Here is a 20,489-nt window from a genome sequence, read left to right as displayed (position 1 = left end):
TTGTATTCTGTAAGGTTGTATTATTTAATACATAAAACTTTACACTATAATTATTGCGAAGCATAAAACCTTGTTTTATTTTTCTTTAAGAAAATTTGTTAGTGTAGAGTGAAAATAAGCCAAAATTCTTCAAGTTACAGGCCTCTATTTTAATGCTGCCTTCAACCCCAAAATCACCACACTCCAGTAGAAACAATATAACTAATATATATCCCTTGTATTCCCATATAAAAGTTTTAGTTCCTACGTGACTTGAAAGTAAATATAGATGTACATCTAACAAAGCATCTAATAATTTTATAGGCAACATTATTCTTGTTCATGTTCACTTGATCAATTGAGCAACAACACCTTCATGGTTGAGGAGGTACATTATTTCTTGCTTCGTCAACTAATGATGACGTGTAACCAAGAAATAGTGCTTGTTGAGGATGCTGATATGGGAAGATAAGCAAGTGTTAGCCAGAAATACTATCCAAGAATCAAACTCAAATAGTTCGAAACATGAGGATATGCACAGAGGCACGTATAAACAGCTTAGCAGTAAAACTAAGCACCAGGAGTCACATATCTTGGAGAACAAGGGAAAAAAATAATCAAGAAATCTACAACTAGAATTCATCAACAAAACAGATCTCTAAAGTCAATAATCTTCCATATGAGAAATGCCAAAAACCACTGCCAAGGATTTGCTTCCACATGAGATTTTAAACCTTTTTCAATACGTTTAGGTCATGAAGTTTGCTGAAGTGCATTGGAAAAAAAATGCTAGATACTTTCACTTTAGGAAAGGGAAATTTGACAACTGCATTTCAATGTTTAACATTAATAGTTGGGCATGTGGATTCGGCTGCAGGTTTACATTGATAACTTCAGAATTCTGTGCAAGCCGTTCTTGTGGTTCCAGAGTGGGACTAGGTGCCACAGTTCTTGAGTTTTGGACATAGATAGAGAGCATGGGTGACATCCTCCTGGTGAGTTTGGCAAATATCATGCTTGTCATTGGTGATAACCCGGCTTCAAACAAAGTTTGTCTTTGAAGGTAAAGAATTTCTACACGCTCAACAAGCCAGAATTTTGACTTTACCAGGAACATTCAAACGCCAAATAGTCTGTTTTTTCTTTTGCGGATTACTCTTGGGGCTTCCCTTCAATAAATCCCATTTTACCAAAGAAAAAAAAATTTCCTCTAAAGTTTTTGCCAAAGCTCCACATTTACCTAACAATGGGATTCAATATCTAGCACAAGAATCATCATATTATAGGAGCGTAAAGTGTAAACTTGCAAGACAAGACCAAGAGACATTATGTTATTGGTGCACAAGGTGTATTATATCTCCTCTTATATAAAAGTGTGCATTCAACCCACTGACCTAAACTCTGGGAGCATATCTAGCAAGCTCTTTAAACACATTTCGCTCTCCAAATGGAGAGCAAGCCCACAAAAACTAGCTCTGACAGCCTCTCCAAAATGCAAAAGTATTTTTTAGAGTATACACACAAGGAAGGGAGAGAGGGGTTTTAACATAGAGGCACACTACAAACTCCACTAAAAAACCATGGTAACTTTTAAAGGAGTGTGTATCAATTTATATTACACACAACACACTTTCTTAAACAACCGTGCAAGCTAGTGGTGCAACTAGACTTCCCTTTTAAAGTAAGCCCTAATAAGTAATAAGTAATAACATGAAATTCAAAGTTTTACTTGCTGGAGGGAATTATGGAAATAATAAAATTTAAAGTTAAGCCCTAATAAGTAATAACATGAAATTCAAAGTTTTACTTGCCAGAGGGAATTATGGAAATAATAACTTAAAATCTAACCAGTGGATGGTGGGTATGTTCCTAAAAACTAAAAAGTTAGAATTTGACTCACTTTTAGTTTTTGGGACCCTCACAGAATGATAATGAGAATTCATTTTAACCAAAATTAGCAAATCTCCACTCTCTCATGCACACTGGATTCCATGATTCCATCTATTGCTCTCCTATTTATATATTTGATGGTGAAATATGATGAAACTCTCTTCTTCTTTTTTTTGATAAGTAATGAGAATTATATTAAACTTGAAGAAAAAGCGAAAGCATCAAATACAAGGTGTTCATGATGGTGAACACAAAAAGCAGCAAACAAAGACAACAGAAAAAAGAAAATAAACTTAAGGGGCACAACTAAGGGGAGTAAGAAACTCCCGAGTAGAAGAACAATTTGAGGAACCACAGCACCTAGCCCATTCAAAAAGAGTACTTTGGCTGAGAGCTTGTAACTGATCAAGTGATTTTTCTATAGCCTCAAAAGAGCGCCTATTTCTTTCCATCCAAACAACCCACATCAAGCAGCCAGGAACCATATTCCATATGTCCGAAGAGAGTTTCCCCAACCAATTATTCCAACAAAACACCAAACTCTCCACTGAACCTGGCATGACCCATTGAATCCCAAAAACTTGTAACATTTGCACCCACAAAGAATAAGCTACAGGATAGTGAATAAGAAGATGGTCCACAGATTCCACATATAGCACCTATTCACTAAAGGGAGGCCTTGAAGCATCAAATTATCCAAGGTAAGTATCCGACCATGGGTTGCGGTCCACAAGAAGAAAGCCACCCTTTTAGGAACCTTGACTTTCCAAATCCCCTTCCAAGGGAAGCTAGAGAGAGATGTACCCCTGATCTTATTATAAAAAGACTGAACATCGAACTTACCATTCCTTTTAAGACACCAATGGGGACTATCACGCCAAATGCCTCTAGGAATCCGAGACTAAATGAAATTAAGGAAAGAGAAAGTAGCTTCTAATTCCCTCTCATGAAAATTCCTATAGAATCTCAAGTTCCAGAAACTAGTACTCCCATCCTCCTGATGACCCAACAAATCAGAAATGTAGGCTTCCTTGTCATGAGAACACGCATGTAACTGAGGATAGAGCATTTTAAGTGAGTTGTCCTCAACCCACCTATCATGCCAAAAAAGAGTGCGGGAGCCATCCCCTACCACAAGAGCCAAATGTTTGGAGAATCTCTCCCAACCATCATTAATACCACGCCAAAGACCACACCCATGGGCCCTTTTGCATACTTTAATACTCCACCCCCCTTGACCCTCTCCATATTTGGTGGCAATAACACTTCGCCAAAGATGCGTTCCTTATTGGCCAAACCTCCATAACCATTTCCCTAAAAGGGCTTGGTTAAAGTGAACTGAATTCCTGACCCCAAACGACCTGACTCTAGAGGTGAACACACCTTCTCCCAAACCACCAAAGAATGTTTAAAACACTCCTCCAAAGACCCCCACAAAAAATTTCTTTGAATACACTCCAATCTGTCAGCCACAGCTACAGGGATGGTAAATAAGGAAAGATAGTATGTAGGAAGACTAGAGAGGGTACTCTTCAAGAGTGTAAGTCTACCACCCTTAGACAAATATAGACGCTTCCAACTAGACAGCTTCTTCTCCATCTTTTCCAAAATAGGATTCCAAATGGAAGTGGTTTTGAACAGGGTGCCCAAAAGCATTCCCAAGTATTTCATAGGCAGGCTCCCCATCCTACAACCAAGAATGTTAGCCAAAACACCTATATTACCAACCTCCCCCACCGGGACAATCTCACTCTTCCCCACATTTACCTTCAAACCAGTAAAAGATTGGAAGCAAGACAAAGCCAGTCTAATGGACAACAATTGATCTCTAGAAGCATCACAGAACAAAATAGTATCGTCTGCAAATAGCAAATGTGAAATGCGAACCCCAATAGAGTTAACTGGACCCACTTGAAAACCACGAAGCAGTCCACTATCCTCAATTTTCTTTAGAATCCGAGATAAAACTTTCATGATCAAAAGGAAAAGAAGAGGGGACAAAGGATCACCTTGTCTTAACCCACGAGAACTACCAAAAAAACTTGCCGAGTATCCATTTACAAGAACTGAGAAGCGAACAATAGAAATGCATGTCTTAATCCACTCCCTCCACTTCAACCCAAAACCCATCCTATTCAATAAATAAAGTAAGGCATTCCAATTAACATGATCATAGGTTTTTTCTATATCCAACTTACAAACTACACCCGGGAAGTGACACTTCAATCTATTGTCAAGGCACTCATTCGCGATTAACACAGAGTCCAAAATTTGTCTACCACCAACAAAGGAATTTTGAGTCTCCGAGATCAAACTGTCTAACACTACTCTCAACCTATTCGCCAACACCTTAGACAGCAACTTATAAATACTGCCCACCAAACTAATAGGCCGGAAATCCTTAATATTGACAACATTAGATATCTTAGGAACTAAAGAGAGGAAAGAAGCATTAAGGGACTTTTCAAAAGCTGAGTACTTGTGAAAATGCTCGAAAACAGCCATGACATCAGCCTCCACAACCCAATGGTCATCAAAGACAAAAGTTTAGTCAATCATGTTACTATGCGTCTATAAAATTTAAAGAATTCAATTAATCAACACTTTATTTTATTGTAGTTTATATATAATTGATAGAATAATAGTGGAGTGGAGAGGGAAATAACGACAAAAATTTATCCCCACACCCCCCCCCCCCAGAAAAAGAAAGATGGGTTACTTTTCCTTTTATTGTTTTTCAACTAAACTTATCTAATTAATACAAGCATTTTTTTTCCTTCTTATTTATTAGATTTAATCATTTAAAAGCATCTTAACATTTAGGGACTTAAAAATTGCAAAATCGCTGATAACTATGAAACTAGATTACATCCAAAACTAAAGAAACTATCAGGGAATTTGAGGATTTCTGTATACATTTTAGGAAGGAAAATCTTGAAAATTATTATCTATAATCTCAATTTCAACCCAACCCTTGTGTGTGTCTATATATATATATATATATATATATATATATATATCTTTGGGAGGATTATGACTAATTTGTTCGGGAATTATCCAGAAATATGCTAATACTAACAAGAATTTAAACATTTAAAAAATTTTGAGGGGGCCAAATATCATTTTTTCTAGGGGCTAATTGTAAGTCTAATAAATAATATTAGGGGAAATAAAAGAATTTTTAAAAAGTTTGGCTGCTGAAGAAAGATAGGCATTGCCTAATTGACTCCAGCTATCCTAATTTTAGATTAAATTTCTTTAGGAGTAGCTTCTACACTAATGTGTTTTTGAGGTTTCTCCTCAGATCATTATTACATTAAATTTTTAGATCACATGTTTTGAAATTTCTCATAGTAATATAAGGGTGTTAAGCAATTTGGTAGGCCCTGAAGCAATTCACTTGTAAACTACCTTATTGAATGCTCCAATAGCTTCTTTGCCCATTCCAGTGAATCTTTTTCTTGCTGATTCTTTCTCCAAAAAAGTGTTATGAACTCATTAATGTGTATCTTTCTAACAGGTTCTAGAGCATGTACTCACTTACCATTATTCACCTTAACTGTTTTGCAACCACCAGTCGCACGATGCATCTGATTTGTTGTGGCCAAGTTCAACAAACATTTTTGACACACTGCACTGAATCAAATATTTGCTTTGTAGCCTCTGCAATCAGTTGAGAATCATAAGAAATAGGGCACCGATATCTAATAAACATTTAAGACTGTAAAGTCATGAAGCAGAGATCAACCCCAGATTTTACCAAAATGAAAGGCATATGATGTGTATTAAAAATAATAACTAATAAGAACCAATGGAAGATTATAGTGTTTATGAATCCTCAAAAAATAAAAGAAAAAAATATGTAGTGTTTATGAATTTGACATCAGAAAGAAGAAAGTAGAGAAAAAAAAATGTTAAAACAAACCAAATAAATTTTTAACTTCTTTGGTCATCAAGCACACCTGGTCATGCAAGTTCAACCTAATCAAAGCTTATCATTCATTTTCTAATTCACAATTCCAACTTAACAATAATAGCCAATACTTTTAAAGTTGGATTTGACCCAACTACACTATAGTTTTATAAAGCAGTTTGCTTTATCTACAGTAGCTGACCCCAAAATTTTGGGACTAAGGCTTTATTGTTGTAGTCTTGTAGTATTGCTTATCTACAATCTTAATCAAAAGTCACAGAATGAGGTATTTCAGTGATGAGATTGCTGAAAAACATTAGAGGAAATAAGTACTAAGTTACAGAACAATAGTTCAAAACATTTTTGCAAATTAGTTACAGAATAAAAAGCAACTCTTATCAGTGCATCTGTTTCTCTCCAGCCACTCCCACATTAGAGCCATAGAATAATCCACCATCACCTCAAAGACATAGAAACAATTTGCAACTCTCGAGGCCAATGATCTATGCAGAGTCAAGGATACCATGCATGAATGAAAAACTTAAAATGTTACTTATCAAAAAAGAAAAGAAAAACTTCAACTGTAATTTCAAGGAGACATAGCAACAATTTGCAATTCTCCAAGTTATTTCCTTCCATATAATTTCATCAATATGGGAGCATGTCAAGCACGATTTTCTTGATGTTCTTCTTGCCGATTATGGCTAATTCTTCAATGAAATTTCGTGGTACTTCTTCTCAAGCCATAATCTTTAATGAAATTTTGTGATACTTCTTCTCAAAAAAAAAAAAGAGTTGTCATCGCCTTTTTACCTTCCCTGTCTGAATATAGATCTTAGATTCTTCAACATCAGAATTAGGATCTACAAATGATGCCACCTTGGACTGCATTTCACAGTGTACTTTTAGCAATGAAACCATGTCAAAGTTCTCCTACTAATAAAGGAATAGCTATTTATGAGTTTCCGTTCAACTTTCTTAAATGATAAAATTTCTTCCAGGCCCACTAATTCAAAGAAACAGCATGTTAATTGTTAATTTCCAAGATAAACCAGCAGAACAGAAAGGGTTAATTATATGACATGATCATTCTTGATATTTTTTTCAAGTTTCATACTCAAGAAGGCACATAACAAAAACACCAAAATTCAATTCTATCATGCGCAACAAACTATGGCATACATAAAAACTTAAAGAGGATCTACAATTACCATCACTATAAAGTGAGAACTCCAAATTTTGTTCAAGCCAGTAATAGTAACAAAGAAGGTAAGCGAAAAACCAGGTCAAGATTTTTATTTTTCTCAATTAGCAGCAAGAAAAATGAAACCCACTCTCATATTACAAGCGCTTTTATCCTTAGGAGTAAAACCAATCCCCTTTTCTCAGATATTTGCTAATGTAGTGCCAAAGAAGTATTTATTCAACAGTTTGTAAACAACCCCCCTTTTTCACATTAATTTAATCAAGAAAAGAAATAGATTTCCTTGCAAACAGAATCCAATATGCAGTAACTAATTAGCAATTCTTAGAGACTAGAATCAAACAAAAACTCTAATCTTCCTTGGTATTCAGGTTTCTCGCACTCCAAAGGGCCTACATATCTGTCAAACAAGGTAATTTCAGATTTACTTACTCACACTCACATGGTTGATGCAAAACCTTCCAAGTCACCTTGTTCTTCTAGTGACTTACTAAATGATCCTACTGTCTATCGGCATATTGTTGGCTGCTTACAATATTGTACTCTCACTCGTCCAGAGATTGCTTTCTCAGTTAATCAATTTTGTCAGCACCTACATGCTCCAACTTCAACTCACTTATCAGCTGCAAAGTGTGTATTACGCTATCTTAAGGGGACACCTGATCATGGGTTGTTGTACTCTAAAGGTTCTCTCCAACTTAATGCCTTCTGAGATTCGGATTGGGCTGGTAGCCTTGATGATCGACGCTCTACTTCCAGATTTTCAGCTTTCCTTGGAGATTGTCTTATTTCTTGGAGTACTAAGAAAGAAGCTACTGTTTCCCGGTCTAGTACTGAAGCTGAGTATCATTCCTTAGCCATCACCACAGCTGAACTTTACTGGTAGCGAATGTTTCAAGAAATTCAGATTCCTCTTAAGGTAGCTCCTGTGCTGTGGTGTGACAATGTCAGTGCACTTGCCTTAGCCTCTAATACGGTGTTTCATGCCCGTACTAAACATATTGAAGTTGACTACCATTTTGTTTGCGAGAAGGTAGTCAATCGTGACATCATAGTCAAGTTCATCTTTACCCTTGATCAGGTTGCTGATATTTTTACCAAAGGATCGTCCTCATCACGTTTTGTTTATCTCAAATCCAAGCTGATGGTTGTTCAACCCCCATCATCTTGCGGGGGGCTGTTAAGATAACAGATCAATAGGATCAAGTTAATCCTATTGATGCTAGTTTTGAGATAGATAAAGACAAGCACCAAGTTCAAATCTCATCATCTCAAGATCAAGATAAGACCAAATTTCCAATAAAACAGAGCTGCTGCAGAATATTGAGATAGATACGCATACAAATGATATTTAATCTTCTTGTATTTGAATTGTTGCTATATCTTTTCAGGTGTAATAGATTTACATGTATATATAAATATTAATGCAAATACACTGGTTTTGGTCATTGAAGCCAAAACCAATTCCCCAACTTTATTTTCAGACAGGATGTTGTGGTGAAACAAAAATTAGGCTATAAAGATAATATGCAACTTCCATGCTCCAAATTAATGCATTAAAAAAACAGTAACCCTTGCAAATGCAATGTCATATAATTACCTCATATCCCAAAATGTATAAACTAAACTTCATTTCTGGAAAGTCCAATCTCTTAAGTATCTTAAAAATGTCCAAAAATCATTATCAATTTTTATTTAGAACCATTGATAGCAATACAAATTTCTAGATCCACTCCAACATGCCAGAGATTAAATTTTCAAATGGCTGAATTGATAAATTGGTCTAAAATGTTAAGGTATATATGTAGCTTAATATAAGACATGTTAAGAAATATGATACAAATAATTACGTGGGCATCATCATGAAATCATAAGCTCAAAGAAACTGTGAAATATCCTAGAAATAGAGACACCACAAATCAATACCACACATTAAAGACTGTCTTTAGGTGTGAAGAAGAAGAAGAAGAAGAAGAAGGTGTTGATTCAATTTTTCTTTTAAAAAAAACAAATCCCTTCCTAAATTCATGTCAGGAAGTTGCCTCAATAACATTAGTTCACAATGCAGAAACTGACCACTCATATGAAGATATGATTAAGAAGCTCAACACCAAGAAAAAGACATGATAAATACCCACAACTTAAGGAATCAAAAAGTGCAAAGAATGTCAATGTTACCTTTGGCTTCCAAACTTTTCTCAGACCCCATTTTTTTGATTTTTCCACAATTTTCTGGGCGACTCAGCCAAATCCAAATGGGTTCTTCACAAAATCAAATAACAAAATGTGAAACAATGAGATCTAAACCAACGCACAAGACATTAAACCTTTTATAAGAAAAGGGGAAAATCAGAGAAAAACCAGGAAACTAACTAAAGATATAATGCTACTGACCTATTTAGTGATCATGAGGAATCGTGTGAAATTGGCTCCAAAAGAATAGCTGTTCTAGACCCCCCAAACAAAACCTCGTGCTGTTGAAGATGAACTAGAGCTCACTCAAATTCTCTTCAGCCACAGTCCCTTGGAGAGCGAAAAATAAATCAAGTGATTGAGCAAGTAGAATGAAGAATTTTTCCATGCATTAAAATTTTAGCCCTAAATTGAGCCCACAGCCCTTACCGTAATTCATATTGCAGCCTTCTTCAAGCTCACTACTGTCATTAGTATCATATTCACCGACCAACTCTCCATGATCTGAGTTAAATTCATCAATTTTACCATTCACAAAAGAAACATAGAGATTATAATAGATCACATGATTATTCGAACTTAATCTACCCCAGGAGAAATAAATAAAAGGCTTAAGTGATAAATCCATTAAATGAGTTCAATATCTCATATGTACAAAAGAAGTTGGTGGTCACTGAACTTGGCATTTGGTTGGTTTAAACTTCAAATCTCACAAAACATATATAGCCACAATATCGGACATTATAACTGCACAGGATAACAACATCATCTAACACATTTATACTTCAATTCTTAAACGCAGCAGACATGGATCTAATATGGAAGAAGACAATTTTTAATAATTAAGATAGCAAAATGGCTTAAAGATCCTTAAGTATTTCATTCTTTGATCAAGTTTCCAATCCTGAAAAGAAACCAATTGGGCATAAGTACTGGTGGAAGGAAACAAAAAAAATCATTTAGCTGTGGCATAATTGCATAAGGAAATAATATTGGTTATAGTGACCAGTAAGATGTGTATGAAGTATGAATTATAAATACCATAAGATGGAAAGTGCAACAAGTACATAATTTCATCAATATCAACAACTTCAAAAATCTATCCAATCATAGTATTCTTTAATCCACTGAAAAAGATTTTCAATATAGATGCTTCTAGTTTTTTTTTTTTTTGAAAAGTATATGGATGCTTCTAGTATTGCAAATGGCGATACTTCTATTTGAGCTATGCATGCGCATGGAGCTGCTACGCATCATATAATTGAAAACTTGTTGATCTGAAATTGTTTAAATCCAATGGACAACATGCTCCTACCAACATGGTTTAATATTTGAGAATGATTTCCTAAAACACTCGGCATAAATGATAATATTTAGGAGGAATAAGGATGGCTTATAGACTTGTGGAAATTTTATGTATCATATGAAAGTTACACACAAGAATTACCATGAAGTGCTGCTATGACCAGCCTCCATTTTGTTTTATATGAAACTACAATAGCTTCTTCTATTTCTTTTTTCTTTCTTTTTTTATGGAAAAAACTACAACAGCTTAATAACAACATATACCCTCACCCAATAACTCATTCATTTACAATAGGATACATAGTATATCTGCTAAGAGGAGAAAGGTTTCAATGATGAGGAGACATGTTTGCAAGTACGTAATCTGCTAAGAGGTTGGAGGGTTGATGTTATATATGTCTCCAAGAAGCAAAAATGGGATAAAAGAGTGATTGAAAGAGATGATGAGGCAGTGGGAGAGCATGTTGTGTCTTGCAAATTTCGGAATGTGACAGATGGTTTCAAATGGGTATTTTCAGGGGTGAATGGAACTTCTAATGATCTAGCCAGGAAGTTCTTGTGGGAGGAACTAGCAGGGGTACACAGCTGGCTGTCTTTACCATGGGGAATCGCCGAGAGGAAGGGAGCTACAAGAATCAGTTCAGGGATGGGGGATTTTTCTGAATTTATTTCAGATCATGGTTTGATAGATTTTCCACTGGAAGGGGGTAGTTTTACCTGGTCAAATAATCATACCCCACCTTCTGTCTTGCCTAGATAGATTTTTGGTATCTCCAGAATGGGACAGCCATTTCCCTGGTTTGAGTCAGAGGCTACTTCCAAGGGCTGTGTCAGATCACATTCCTGTATTGCTGGACAGTAATTTAGCAGAAGAAATAGTTCTTTTAGGTTTGAGAATATGTGGACAAAATCAGACGGTTCAAATCTCTAAACTTTGATTTGAGGACATGTAGCAAAGAAAATTTTGGAGATGTGACAAGACAAAAAAAATCAAATTTCGGGGGAAATCAGAGAGATGGACCAGCTGGAGGACACAGATAACTTTCATGAGGAAGAAAGATTGGGGAGGGAAGCAAAGAAGGCAGAGCTACAAAATTATCTATTATGGAGGAAATCAGCTACCAACAAAAATCCAGGGCACTGTGGTTGAAGGAAGGGGATAGGACTACATCCTTTTTTCATCGTCTGGCCAATTCGCATTACAGGTACAATCATATTGGTAGTCTTAAAGTGGGTGAAGATATCACCAATGATCAAGATGTGATTAAGGAAATCGTGGGGCAGTTCTATGAGGATCTGTATCAGGAAACGGACGCATGGCGACCAAAATTAGATAGGATGCCTTTCAATTCCATTGACAGAGCTAGTGCAGCTCACTTGGAGTGACAGTTTGAGAAGGAAGAGATCCTTCAGGCTCTTTGAAACATGCATGGGGATAAAGCACCTGGGCCGGATGGTTTCTCTTTTATGTTTTTCCAAGCTTGCTGGTCTGTGGTTAAAGGTGATATCATGCACTTTTTCTCTGAATTCCATACCAGTTGTGTTTTCGAGAAAAGTTCAAGTGCCATCTTTGTGACTTTGATTCCAAAAAATGCAGAAGCTGTCGAAGTTACAGATTTTAGGCCGATTAGCTTAGTGAACAGTGTCTATAAGATATTGGCTAAAGTCTTGCCTAATCATCTTAAGGGCAAAGAATAAAAATCAGTTCAATTTCAATACAGATAAAGTAAAACAGAAGATAAAAAGAATAATACCATTACATAATGACTCTAAATTTGCAAAATATGAAATGTCAATTTTAAAGCATCACTCTGTATATAGAATTAGGCTCAATGTATGTAGCCACCCCATATTGCAGTGATTTGATACAAATTAATTAAAAGGAAACACCAAAAAAAAAAAATTTTTAAATGAAAAAACAAAAAGGGGGAGGACCAAGAGGATTTAAGACCTAAAACCAAGTGGCTTTAAGTAAAAATGGCAAGAAAATATTCATGCAGCCCAACCCAAGTAATTAAGATAACACTCTGCTAAGCATGATTATTCAAACTCATCTCATCAACCAAAAAGCTTTTCTTACACTAGTCAACAATGCTAACACACGCATTAATTCCATTTCCTTACCAACCATATTTTCAGTTTCAAAAATGCCTCACCCATTTAAATTAATTTACCTAGAAAATATTGTAAAACCAGATTAGGCACACGTAACACATCTGATAATCATAAACGTATATGTTAGATTCTGGTATAAGAAAGTCTATAGTTCTAAATAATGCATTCATGTTAGCGTGATGTTTTTCCGAACTTTGGAACTTACAATAAAGAAGATAAATCAATTACAAAGGGCAGAAATAATGAAAAGAACATAAAGCTGGTACTAATTCCAAAAATGTTTCTCCAAAAGCAATTAATTCTCATTCCAGTTTGCAATCATTAAAGAACATGCAGGCAACAAGCAGGTTTAAAACTGTTATTATAAAGCAAACCTTTGATAAGGTTTTCCTGCTTTAAGAATATCTCTCTGAATCTACTATGTCCGCAAGGATTGTACTTAAGGTTAAAATTGTCAAATCAATGGATTGTGCTTTTATCGTAATGGACATCCAACAAATCAACATTCAGATCATACCTGGATTGCAATTTCCTTCAGTTAGACAAACAAAGACACACATGCAAAAACACATATAGACATGGCGAGAAAGAGAGAGGCTTTCTTCTAGCAAATAGAAATCAAGAGAACTATAATAATGCATACCCTGCCAAGTCCAGGCTCTCAAAAACCTCCTTAAGAGTCATATTTCCATCTCTAAATATGACAACCTATCCAATGTAGTTATAGATTGTAATTAAGAAGCATCAACAAAGTGAAATTGAAAAGGGAGAGAGTTTATAAGACATATCAAAACAGCACTGCATACGGTTGGTGCAACTAATGTTGGTTGAAACTAGAGATATGCCCGACTTACAAAAACGAACGTTTTGGAGGGGAAGAAAGAACAGTTTCTACCTCATCAGGTTCTTTTCTTAGCTTTGACTTGATGAAGCGTAGGAGACGCTTCAGGTTCATGCATGCAGAATGATGCACATGTGTATCAACTTTTCTGATACACACAGTACCTCTGTTATTATAGAGAGAGCTCTGAATTTTTCCATGCACATTCACAATATCTAAAATCAAATACTATAGTCCTAATTAGAAGAAATCCTGAAGTCACAATACAGTGCAGACAAAAACAAAAACAAAATATAAAAAGTTATAAACCATACAAATGCAAAAACAACATTTTAACTTTTAGTTCCACTATTTAGACTCCCCAGCAACATGAATTCTATTTTTTTTTACCGGAAACACGAATTGTGGCCAGCAATGCATAAAGATTCTCCCTATTTTCACCTATTGTGCTTATATGAGTGACGTATCTACTGTCTTGATCACCCACAATAGGTAGGTCATGTAACTTCTCTTTGTATGCTTCAAACCGATGAAGGTCATCTTCTGATTCTGGCAACTGAGTGGTTATCTACAGAATGAGAAAAATATTAATCTAATTTCATGTAAAAAAACTTAAATTTTTCAACAAATTAAAAAACATTACCGTGATTTGATAGGCGACAGAACCAAAATACTTCCACCTCCTATGAAACTCAACTATTGGGTTCAATACTGAGTGTTTGATGTCAGAATTTATCTGCATGAAAAACATTTAATTACTATGCTGTTTTATTATTATTTTCTTAAAAAAAACACTTAATAAAAACTTACCTTGTTTGTGCTCTTTGTATACTGAGCATATAATTTAAGCACACCCTATAATTTGAAAAAAATAAATAAATAAATAAATAATGTAGACATAAAATTGTTAAGATTTAAAAAAAAAAAAAATTTAAAACCTCAGTAAAAGGCATAGCAGTAGTTTTCTCCTTTTGGATCTGGAAGCTTTCCAACAGTTTGTACCTGTATAAAAAAATAATTTATATATATATATATATATATATATTTTTTGTATATATAAGATGATACTTACAAATCGTTCACCGGATTCTTCTCTTTCTCTTTGTGTAGATGATTAACATCCACTAATAAAACAAAACAAATGTTCAGCCAAGCAATATATGAATTTGGGTGAGTACAAGATATCATTATAACTTAAAATAAATATAAACCTAAAACTTCTTCTCTTGGATTATCTTCATCCTTGCACCAAAATTGAATTATCAACCTCGAAATCTCCTTATTTGAAATGAGGCTTGCCAAGACTATAAGAGGAAGTTCAACCCAAAAAAAAAAGGTTTGAACATTATGCAACCATTTTATATAAATAAAAATTCTAAAAAAGAATCTTAAAAAAAGTTCACAAAATTTACCATCAATCTTTTCCAAAATTTGTTTTCCAATTGGGTCGACAATATTGAATTCTGGAAATGTGATGGTAGTAGCATCTCCCGATGTATCAGTTGGAATAATAATTTTGTTCCTAAAACTATTGAACAAAACTTCTTTAAAACCAGCTGGATATCCGGTTTCCCCATCCCAAGTTACATACGTTGACTCATCAAAAAACTCCGAAAATCCATATTCATCATCCCCACTCCATTTAGGGTAGTCTGTCAAATCATAAAACTCATGTGAAGGTAGAACTCTCGTTAAGTCACCTCCATTTTCCTTTGCAAAGTGGATGTCACATCCTAATTTTGCAAAAGAATCAGCCACTGTGTTGATATGACTACTAATCCACTCAAACTCAATGTTGCAACCCTTTCCCTCAAGCATCTTGGATCTAATCATCTTCAAAGTTTGGTCAACTTTAGTCTCTTTGTATTTCTTATTCCGACTGAGTTTAGCAGGAATGTAATTTGAATCCATTTGAATATTAAAGTCATTTAATTTATACCTATCAATAATCAACTTTCCCCATCTATATGCAGCCTTCACATCTAAGTCAAGAACTTCTTCATTGTCATTGATAGTCCATGACGACCCACAACAAATTGGGTAGTAATCCTGATCACGGACTACAAATCCCGTGCCGCCCAATTTTTTTCCCAAGTTTGCTCGGTACCTCTGCACTGCAGCATTTATGTTTACTGTGTATAAGTGCTTTTGACTTGGTTTCCATGATGAATTATGGACACCACTTGAAGTACCTAAAATTAAAAAAAGTAAACAAGATAAATAAATATAAATTCTCAAATAAAACTTAAAAAGATATACATATGATAGCACACCTACCATAAATTAAAAACTTTTTTTTTCCATGATAAGAAGAATCTCTCAAGATTCCTCTTGATTTGCAGTAGAACGCAAACATCATATGCAATACTTTTTGAACCTGCAAAAAGACAATACCAAAAAAAAAAAATGCTAGTGATATCCACAAAAGACAAAGCAAAAAACACTTCAGGTTTTGCCGCTATTGTGATGACTTGAGAAATCCTGAAAACTCATTTAGATTTCTAATTAAAAACTAATAAAAAAAAGATCATCATTTAGGATAATCAAAACAACCATTTAAGCATCCAAATCTTGATAGCAGCAAATGCGACAATACAAGGCATTGAGAGTCCCCAGGTAACTTGAAGGGTTTGCAGCACAGTTTCTCCATGTAAAAAACCCATTCATTTAAGAACTCTTAAGAAAGGGTAGAACCACAGCATATTACTGTTTAAATTATTTTGAGCTTTAGTTATTTGAGGCCTCACTTGATTGCATGATCTCTACATTTTTCCCACCTACACTAGAATAATCCAAAAGAGAAAAGTACCATATAAAGATTTTACTTTTTTTAGTGAAGTGTGATTTCTTTCAGGCAAGAAATTGCTAATTAGTATCTCTTTAAGCATATTTAAGCAAGGCCCATTATTCTAGCACAACAGTCCTTAAGTGTTTTTAAAAACATGAAAAACCAATCTCAACTGCTAGAAAGAAAATTCAAGTTCAGTTTTAACACCAAAGTATTACAGACCCACAAAATTGCAAGTTCAAACAGGCAAAGGAAATACAAGTTCAGCTTCTTCATTTGAAGAAGCAGTAGGAATACAAGTTCACCTCCTTTGTTTGCAGGACAAGAGCTTAGTAATAGGCATTTAGGTTCTTATACTGGATAAAACTATATGTAAGCTCTTCAAGAGCAGGTTTTGAGGCAAAAAGTAGCTTATTTACAAATAGGGTCCTGATAACAGATGCCCTTAGACATTTGTTAATGGGTCATTTTAGAAAAAATTTGATACCATTTTGATGGGAAATATAAAAAAATGTCAAATAAATCAGTTATTTTTTTCTTTTCCCATAAAAAACTTCTAAAAATATTTCTTAAATTAATGCCCTTAGGGCATTTGTTAACTTTTCCCTTACAAATATAAGCATCTGCTAGAGTATCTATTGAATATATATGTTTGTTTTCCGAATATGCAGGAAGGGTTTATGTGGGTTTGACACCTGAAGTAGATAAGAATGATGATCATCAACAAGAACTTCAAGAAGAGTATACTGTTGGTCCAGAAGTCAAATGAGTTAGCACCACCAATTGTGGTAGTGATCACATAGAGAAAGTGAACAAGGACTACAAAGATCCTCTAGAAATTCTTGAACACGTGAAGGTTAACAATACACTCTAATCTCCAATTTCAATCATAAAAGGTGTTTCCAAGGATTCCAAAGAAGAGGATTTGAGTTTTATTAGAGAGGAGCTGATTTAAAAAACAACTTAGACATGTGTTCATTGAGTTTTACCACAAGCTTGGTCTGCTAAAGCACTACAGGCAATAAATTGTAAGTTGGTGTCTGCAATAAGACAAGGTCTTGCTTTTTATGTCATTTCATTATTTTCTGCTTATTCATTTTGCAAATGGATGGACCAGTTTTATGAATCCTATAGCATTTTCCAAGATCATGGAAAAGTATGAAAAGTTCAGATTCACACTTAACAAGTATATTGTTCTATAGATTCCTAAGTTGCATACACTTAAATAAGTTAGTCAAATAAAATTATAGAAATTTCATTTCAATAATAGTATTCTAATGAAAAATGTTTAACTTATGTAGATCACATTAAGGAGAGCAGCCATATTATACATGTGAATAGATGGACTTTTTTTTTTTTGTTGATAAAATGCAATATATATATATATATATATATAACTCAAACCAGAACAGATGGAAAATCGCTCTTACAAGCACACTCTAAAACTCCAGGGAGATTGTCCTCATTACAGCATAAAGCATCTAAATAACAATATACTTGTTACCTTGGCAATTTAACCCAATCTGACAAGGTTTCGTTTTATCTTTTGATGTTTGATCATAATATTGGTGAATCATACATGTCAGATTTTACACGTTAAAATTTCAGAATTCGGATTTTAACTCCTTAAGTTATATTCAATTTAAATCAGCAACCCTTCCGTTCATACTTTACTAAGTGTCACATGTGTTTAGTTTGTCTAATAAAATGATGCCAAGTCATCATTATAAAATATGAACAGAAAATATGAACGGAGGGGCTCTTATGCAAATCGAATATAAATTTAGAGGTAAAATTCAAAATCTAAAACTTCAATATTTTAAATTCCCAAAAAAAAAAAAACCCCCAAACTTCAGGGCAAATAATGTTAAAATCAAAGCAAATAGGATAACAAGGAAGCAAGGAAACAAGAGTGTACCTCAACTGGCGTTGATGCCATGTCTGATGCCTCCCTTCCCTTCCAATATCCCCTTGGCTGCCAAATACCCACAGCAACGGAAACCCTCCCCTTCTTTTTTGACAATAAAATTCACAATTTTGTTACCCTAAACCCTAACACAACGCCTCACATAAAAAATTTTACTCATATATATATATATATATATACATGAGTAGACATTCTGTCAGGCTTGGCATAAAACCAGTGTTTTACGTCAGCCAATAGGAGGCTGCCACGTCATCCCCTTTAATATATATATATATATATATATTTTTTTTTCTCTCTCATTCTATTCACTCCCTCACTCTCTCTGAACTCTCTCAAAGTCCCTCACTCTCCCTGAACTCTCCCTCTGTTTCTCCGTCTCTAACTCAAGCTTCTCAGTCCGACTTGTCGTGGAGCTCGGTGGCGTCGAAGAAGATGAGGAGGTAGTAGGGTCTTGGGGTTTTTGTGGAGGTGAGGTAGCGAGAGACGGAGTGGTCGTCGAGGTGGATTATGCCGGTTTTGGATTGGGATTGGAGGGATTGGAGCCCTGAGACTCGGTCCGAGTCGGAGGAGCTGGTTGAGGTTGAGATGAGAAGAAGGGAAATGAGGAGAAGGAGGGGGAGAGAGTGAGTGGGAGACATGGTTGTGGGTTTTTTGGGGTTACAGAGAGAATGATTTTGGTTTGTTTTTGTATTGAATCTTTGGATTTTTGTTGTGTGGCTTGATGATGGTGATTGGATCTTTGGATTTTTGAATGGGTATGTGAATTTCATTGATGGTAGCTTGGTTGAATGGGATGGTGGCTGGGTTGTTGTGTGGCTTGATGATGGTGATTGGGTGGTTGTGGCTGTGTGGGTTGTGTGAGAGAGGTGAGAGTCTGAGGGGGAGGTTTGGGCAAGCAAAGATGGAAGAGGGAGGAAGCTTTTGTCTGAGGGCTGTGGGTCTTTCTTAATTCGGTCTCTGCTCCGGTATGTTTCCAAGCTCCACGCACAGCTCCGGCGAACTTGGTGTGTGGTGTGGTGGAGGTTCGGGCAAGCTTCGGTCTGAGGGTCTTCTTTCTCAATTCGGTCTCTGTTTGGACTATTTGGAGAGGGATTTAAGTGAGTTAGAGAGTAGAGACTGAGAAACAGAGAGAGAGAGTTAGAGACTTGAGTTAAGAGTGTTCAGAGAGAGTGAGGGACTTTAAGAAAGTTCAGAGAGAGTGAGGGAGTGAATAAAATATATTAAGGGGATGACGTGTCAGCTCCCTATTGGCTGGCATAAAATGTTTACTATATATATATATATATATAAGAGAGAGAGAGAGAGAAAGATGATTTCAAATTAACTCTATACGATATTACACCAATTAATAACTTATTATTAAATGTAAATTTTAACAAATCTACCGTTTACATTATATTTATATACTCAGCGACGACGCCACTCAGAGTTCAGGGTGTTCCAATTCCAGAAACACTTTGACTTGAAAAAAAAATTATATATAATAATTTAAATTTTTTTATTTGTTTACCCTTAAAAAAAAAAAAATATATATATATATATATATGAACACCCTCAAGCAATATCAGGAACATCCTCAAAATTTTTATGCCAAAAAAATTTTGAATTAAAATCTAAAAAAAAAAATTGTAAGAGCAAGCCCAACATCAATAGTAAACAAATACCCAATAGGCCTAACCCAAACGTATTCTCAAAAAAAAAAAAAAAAAAAAAAAACATAGAAGTACCAAATGGCTCATGTCACCTTTAGGCCCAACACCACTTTGATGGTCGTTGTTAACATTTAGCTGGTTATCCCTTCGTCTTCCGCCAATTTCGTCTGTTCACCTCCCTTCTTTTTTTTTCTTTTTCTTTTTCATTTTTCTCTTCTTCTTATATGTTGTTTAGACTATAGCTGCACCCCCTTGGTCCTTCTGTTTTGTGTGGTTCATGTTGTCTTATTTTGTGTGTACTGACACTACACGTGTAGACACTGATATTTGAAACAAGTTTGAAATTTCAATGACATCTCTTATTTCAAATTTTCAACTATTGTCACTCACATTTTTATATTTTTATTAATTAATAGTCTGATATGTGAGCCAGAGATAAACAATAACTTGCCACTTCAGTACTTACCCACCCATAGTCACATAGAGGGATATATATATATTATTATTAGTATTATATAATCACAATGGTACACACTAAAATATATTTACGTTGTTGGTTTCCCTTTTTCTTTTTCTTTTTTATGAACTTGTTGGTTTCTCTTTTTTTTCTTTTTTTCTTTTTCTTTTTTAATGAACTTGTTGGTTTCTCTAAAGTATATATTATTATTGTTGTTATTGATTA

At 34.9% G+C, this 20,489-nt stretch overlaps 1 protein-coding gene across 8 annotated transcripts; it reads right to left on the bottom strand.

The window, feature by feature from the left end:
* Positions 1-198: 198 nt before the first annotated feature.
* LOC115982924 lies at positions 199-19,403 on the bottom strand. 8 transcript variants are annotated; one of them, XM_031105683.1, is made up of 13 exons: positions 18,147-19,403; positions 15,718-15,817; positions 14,853-15,632; positions 14,652-14,744; positions 14,513-14,564; positions 14,379-14,442; positions 14,251-14,295; positions 14,084-14,176; positions 13,882-14,008; positions 9,609-9,683; positions 9,381-9,509; positions 5,414-9,248; positions 199-434 (listed from the first exon to the last, which is right to left on the bottom strand). In XM_031105683.1, exons 1-11 carry the CDS (start codon positions 18,165-18,167, stop codon positions 9,475-9,477), a joined length of 1,485 nt encoding a protein of 494 aa, XP_030961543.1. In that variant the 5' UTR covers positions 18,168-19,403; the 3' UTR covers positions 199-434; positions 5,414-9,248; positions 9,381-9,474. The 8 variants fall into 8 exon arrangements, with proteins under 8 accessions (XP_030961543.1, XP_030961545.1, XP_030961547.1 ...); XM_031105685.1 differs by having other exon boundaries at positions 199-8,163; positions 9,165-9,248; XM_031105687.1 differs by having other exon boundaries at positions 199-6,788; positions 9,165-9,248.
* Positions 19,404-20,489: the final 1,086 nt, after the last annotated feature.

Source organism: Quercus lobata, chromosome 3, assembly GCF_001633185.2.
Source record: "Quercus lobata isolate SW786 chromosome 3, ValleyOak3.0 Primary Assembly, whole genome shotgun sequence".
NCBI lineage: Eukaryota > Viridiplantae > Streptophyta > Magnoliopsida > Fagales > Fagaceae > Quercus > Quercus lobata.
The sequence above is the reverse complement of the archived record's forward strand: the minus strand, read 5'-3'. Positions and strand labels throughout refer to the sequence as shown.

What these genes read in the sequence shown, in the direction of transcription:
- LOC115982924 (XM_031105682.1), bottom strand. Translation starts at nt 18,167, where the DNA reads ATGGCATCAACGCCAGTTGAG. An exon ending in TGGCATCAACGCCAGTTGAG is followed by an intron (nt 15,818 to 18,146) that starts GTACACTCTTGT and finishes GTCTTTTTGCAG; the next exon opens with GTTCAAAAAGTATTGCATAT. An exon ending in CTGCTATGCCTTTTACTGAG is followed by an intron (nt 14,296 to 14,378) that starts GTTTTAAATTTT and finishes TTCAAATTATAG; the next exon opens with GGTGTGCTTAAATTATATGC.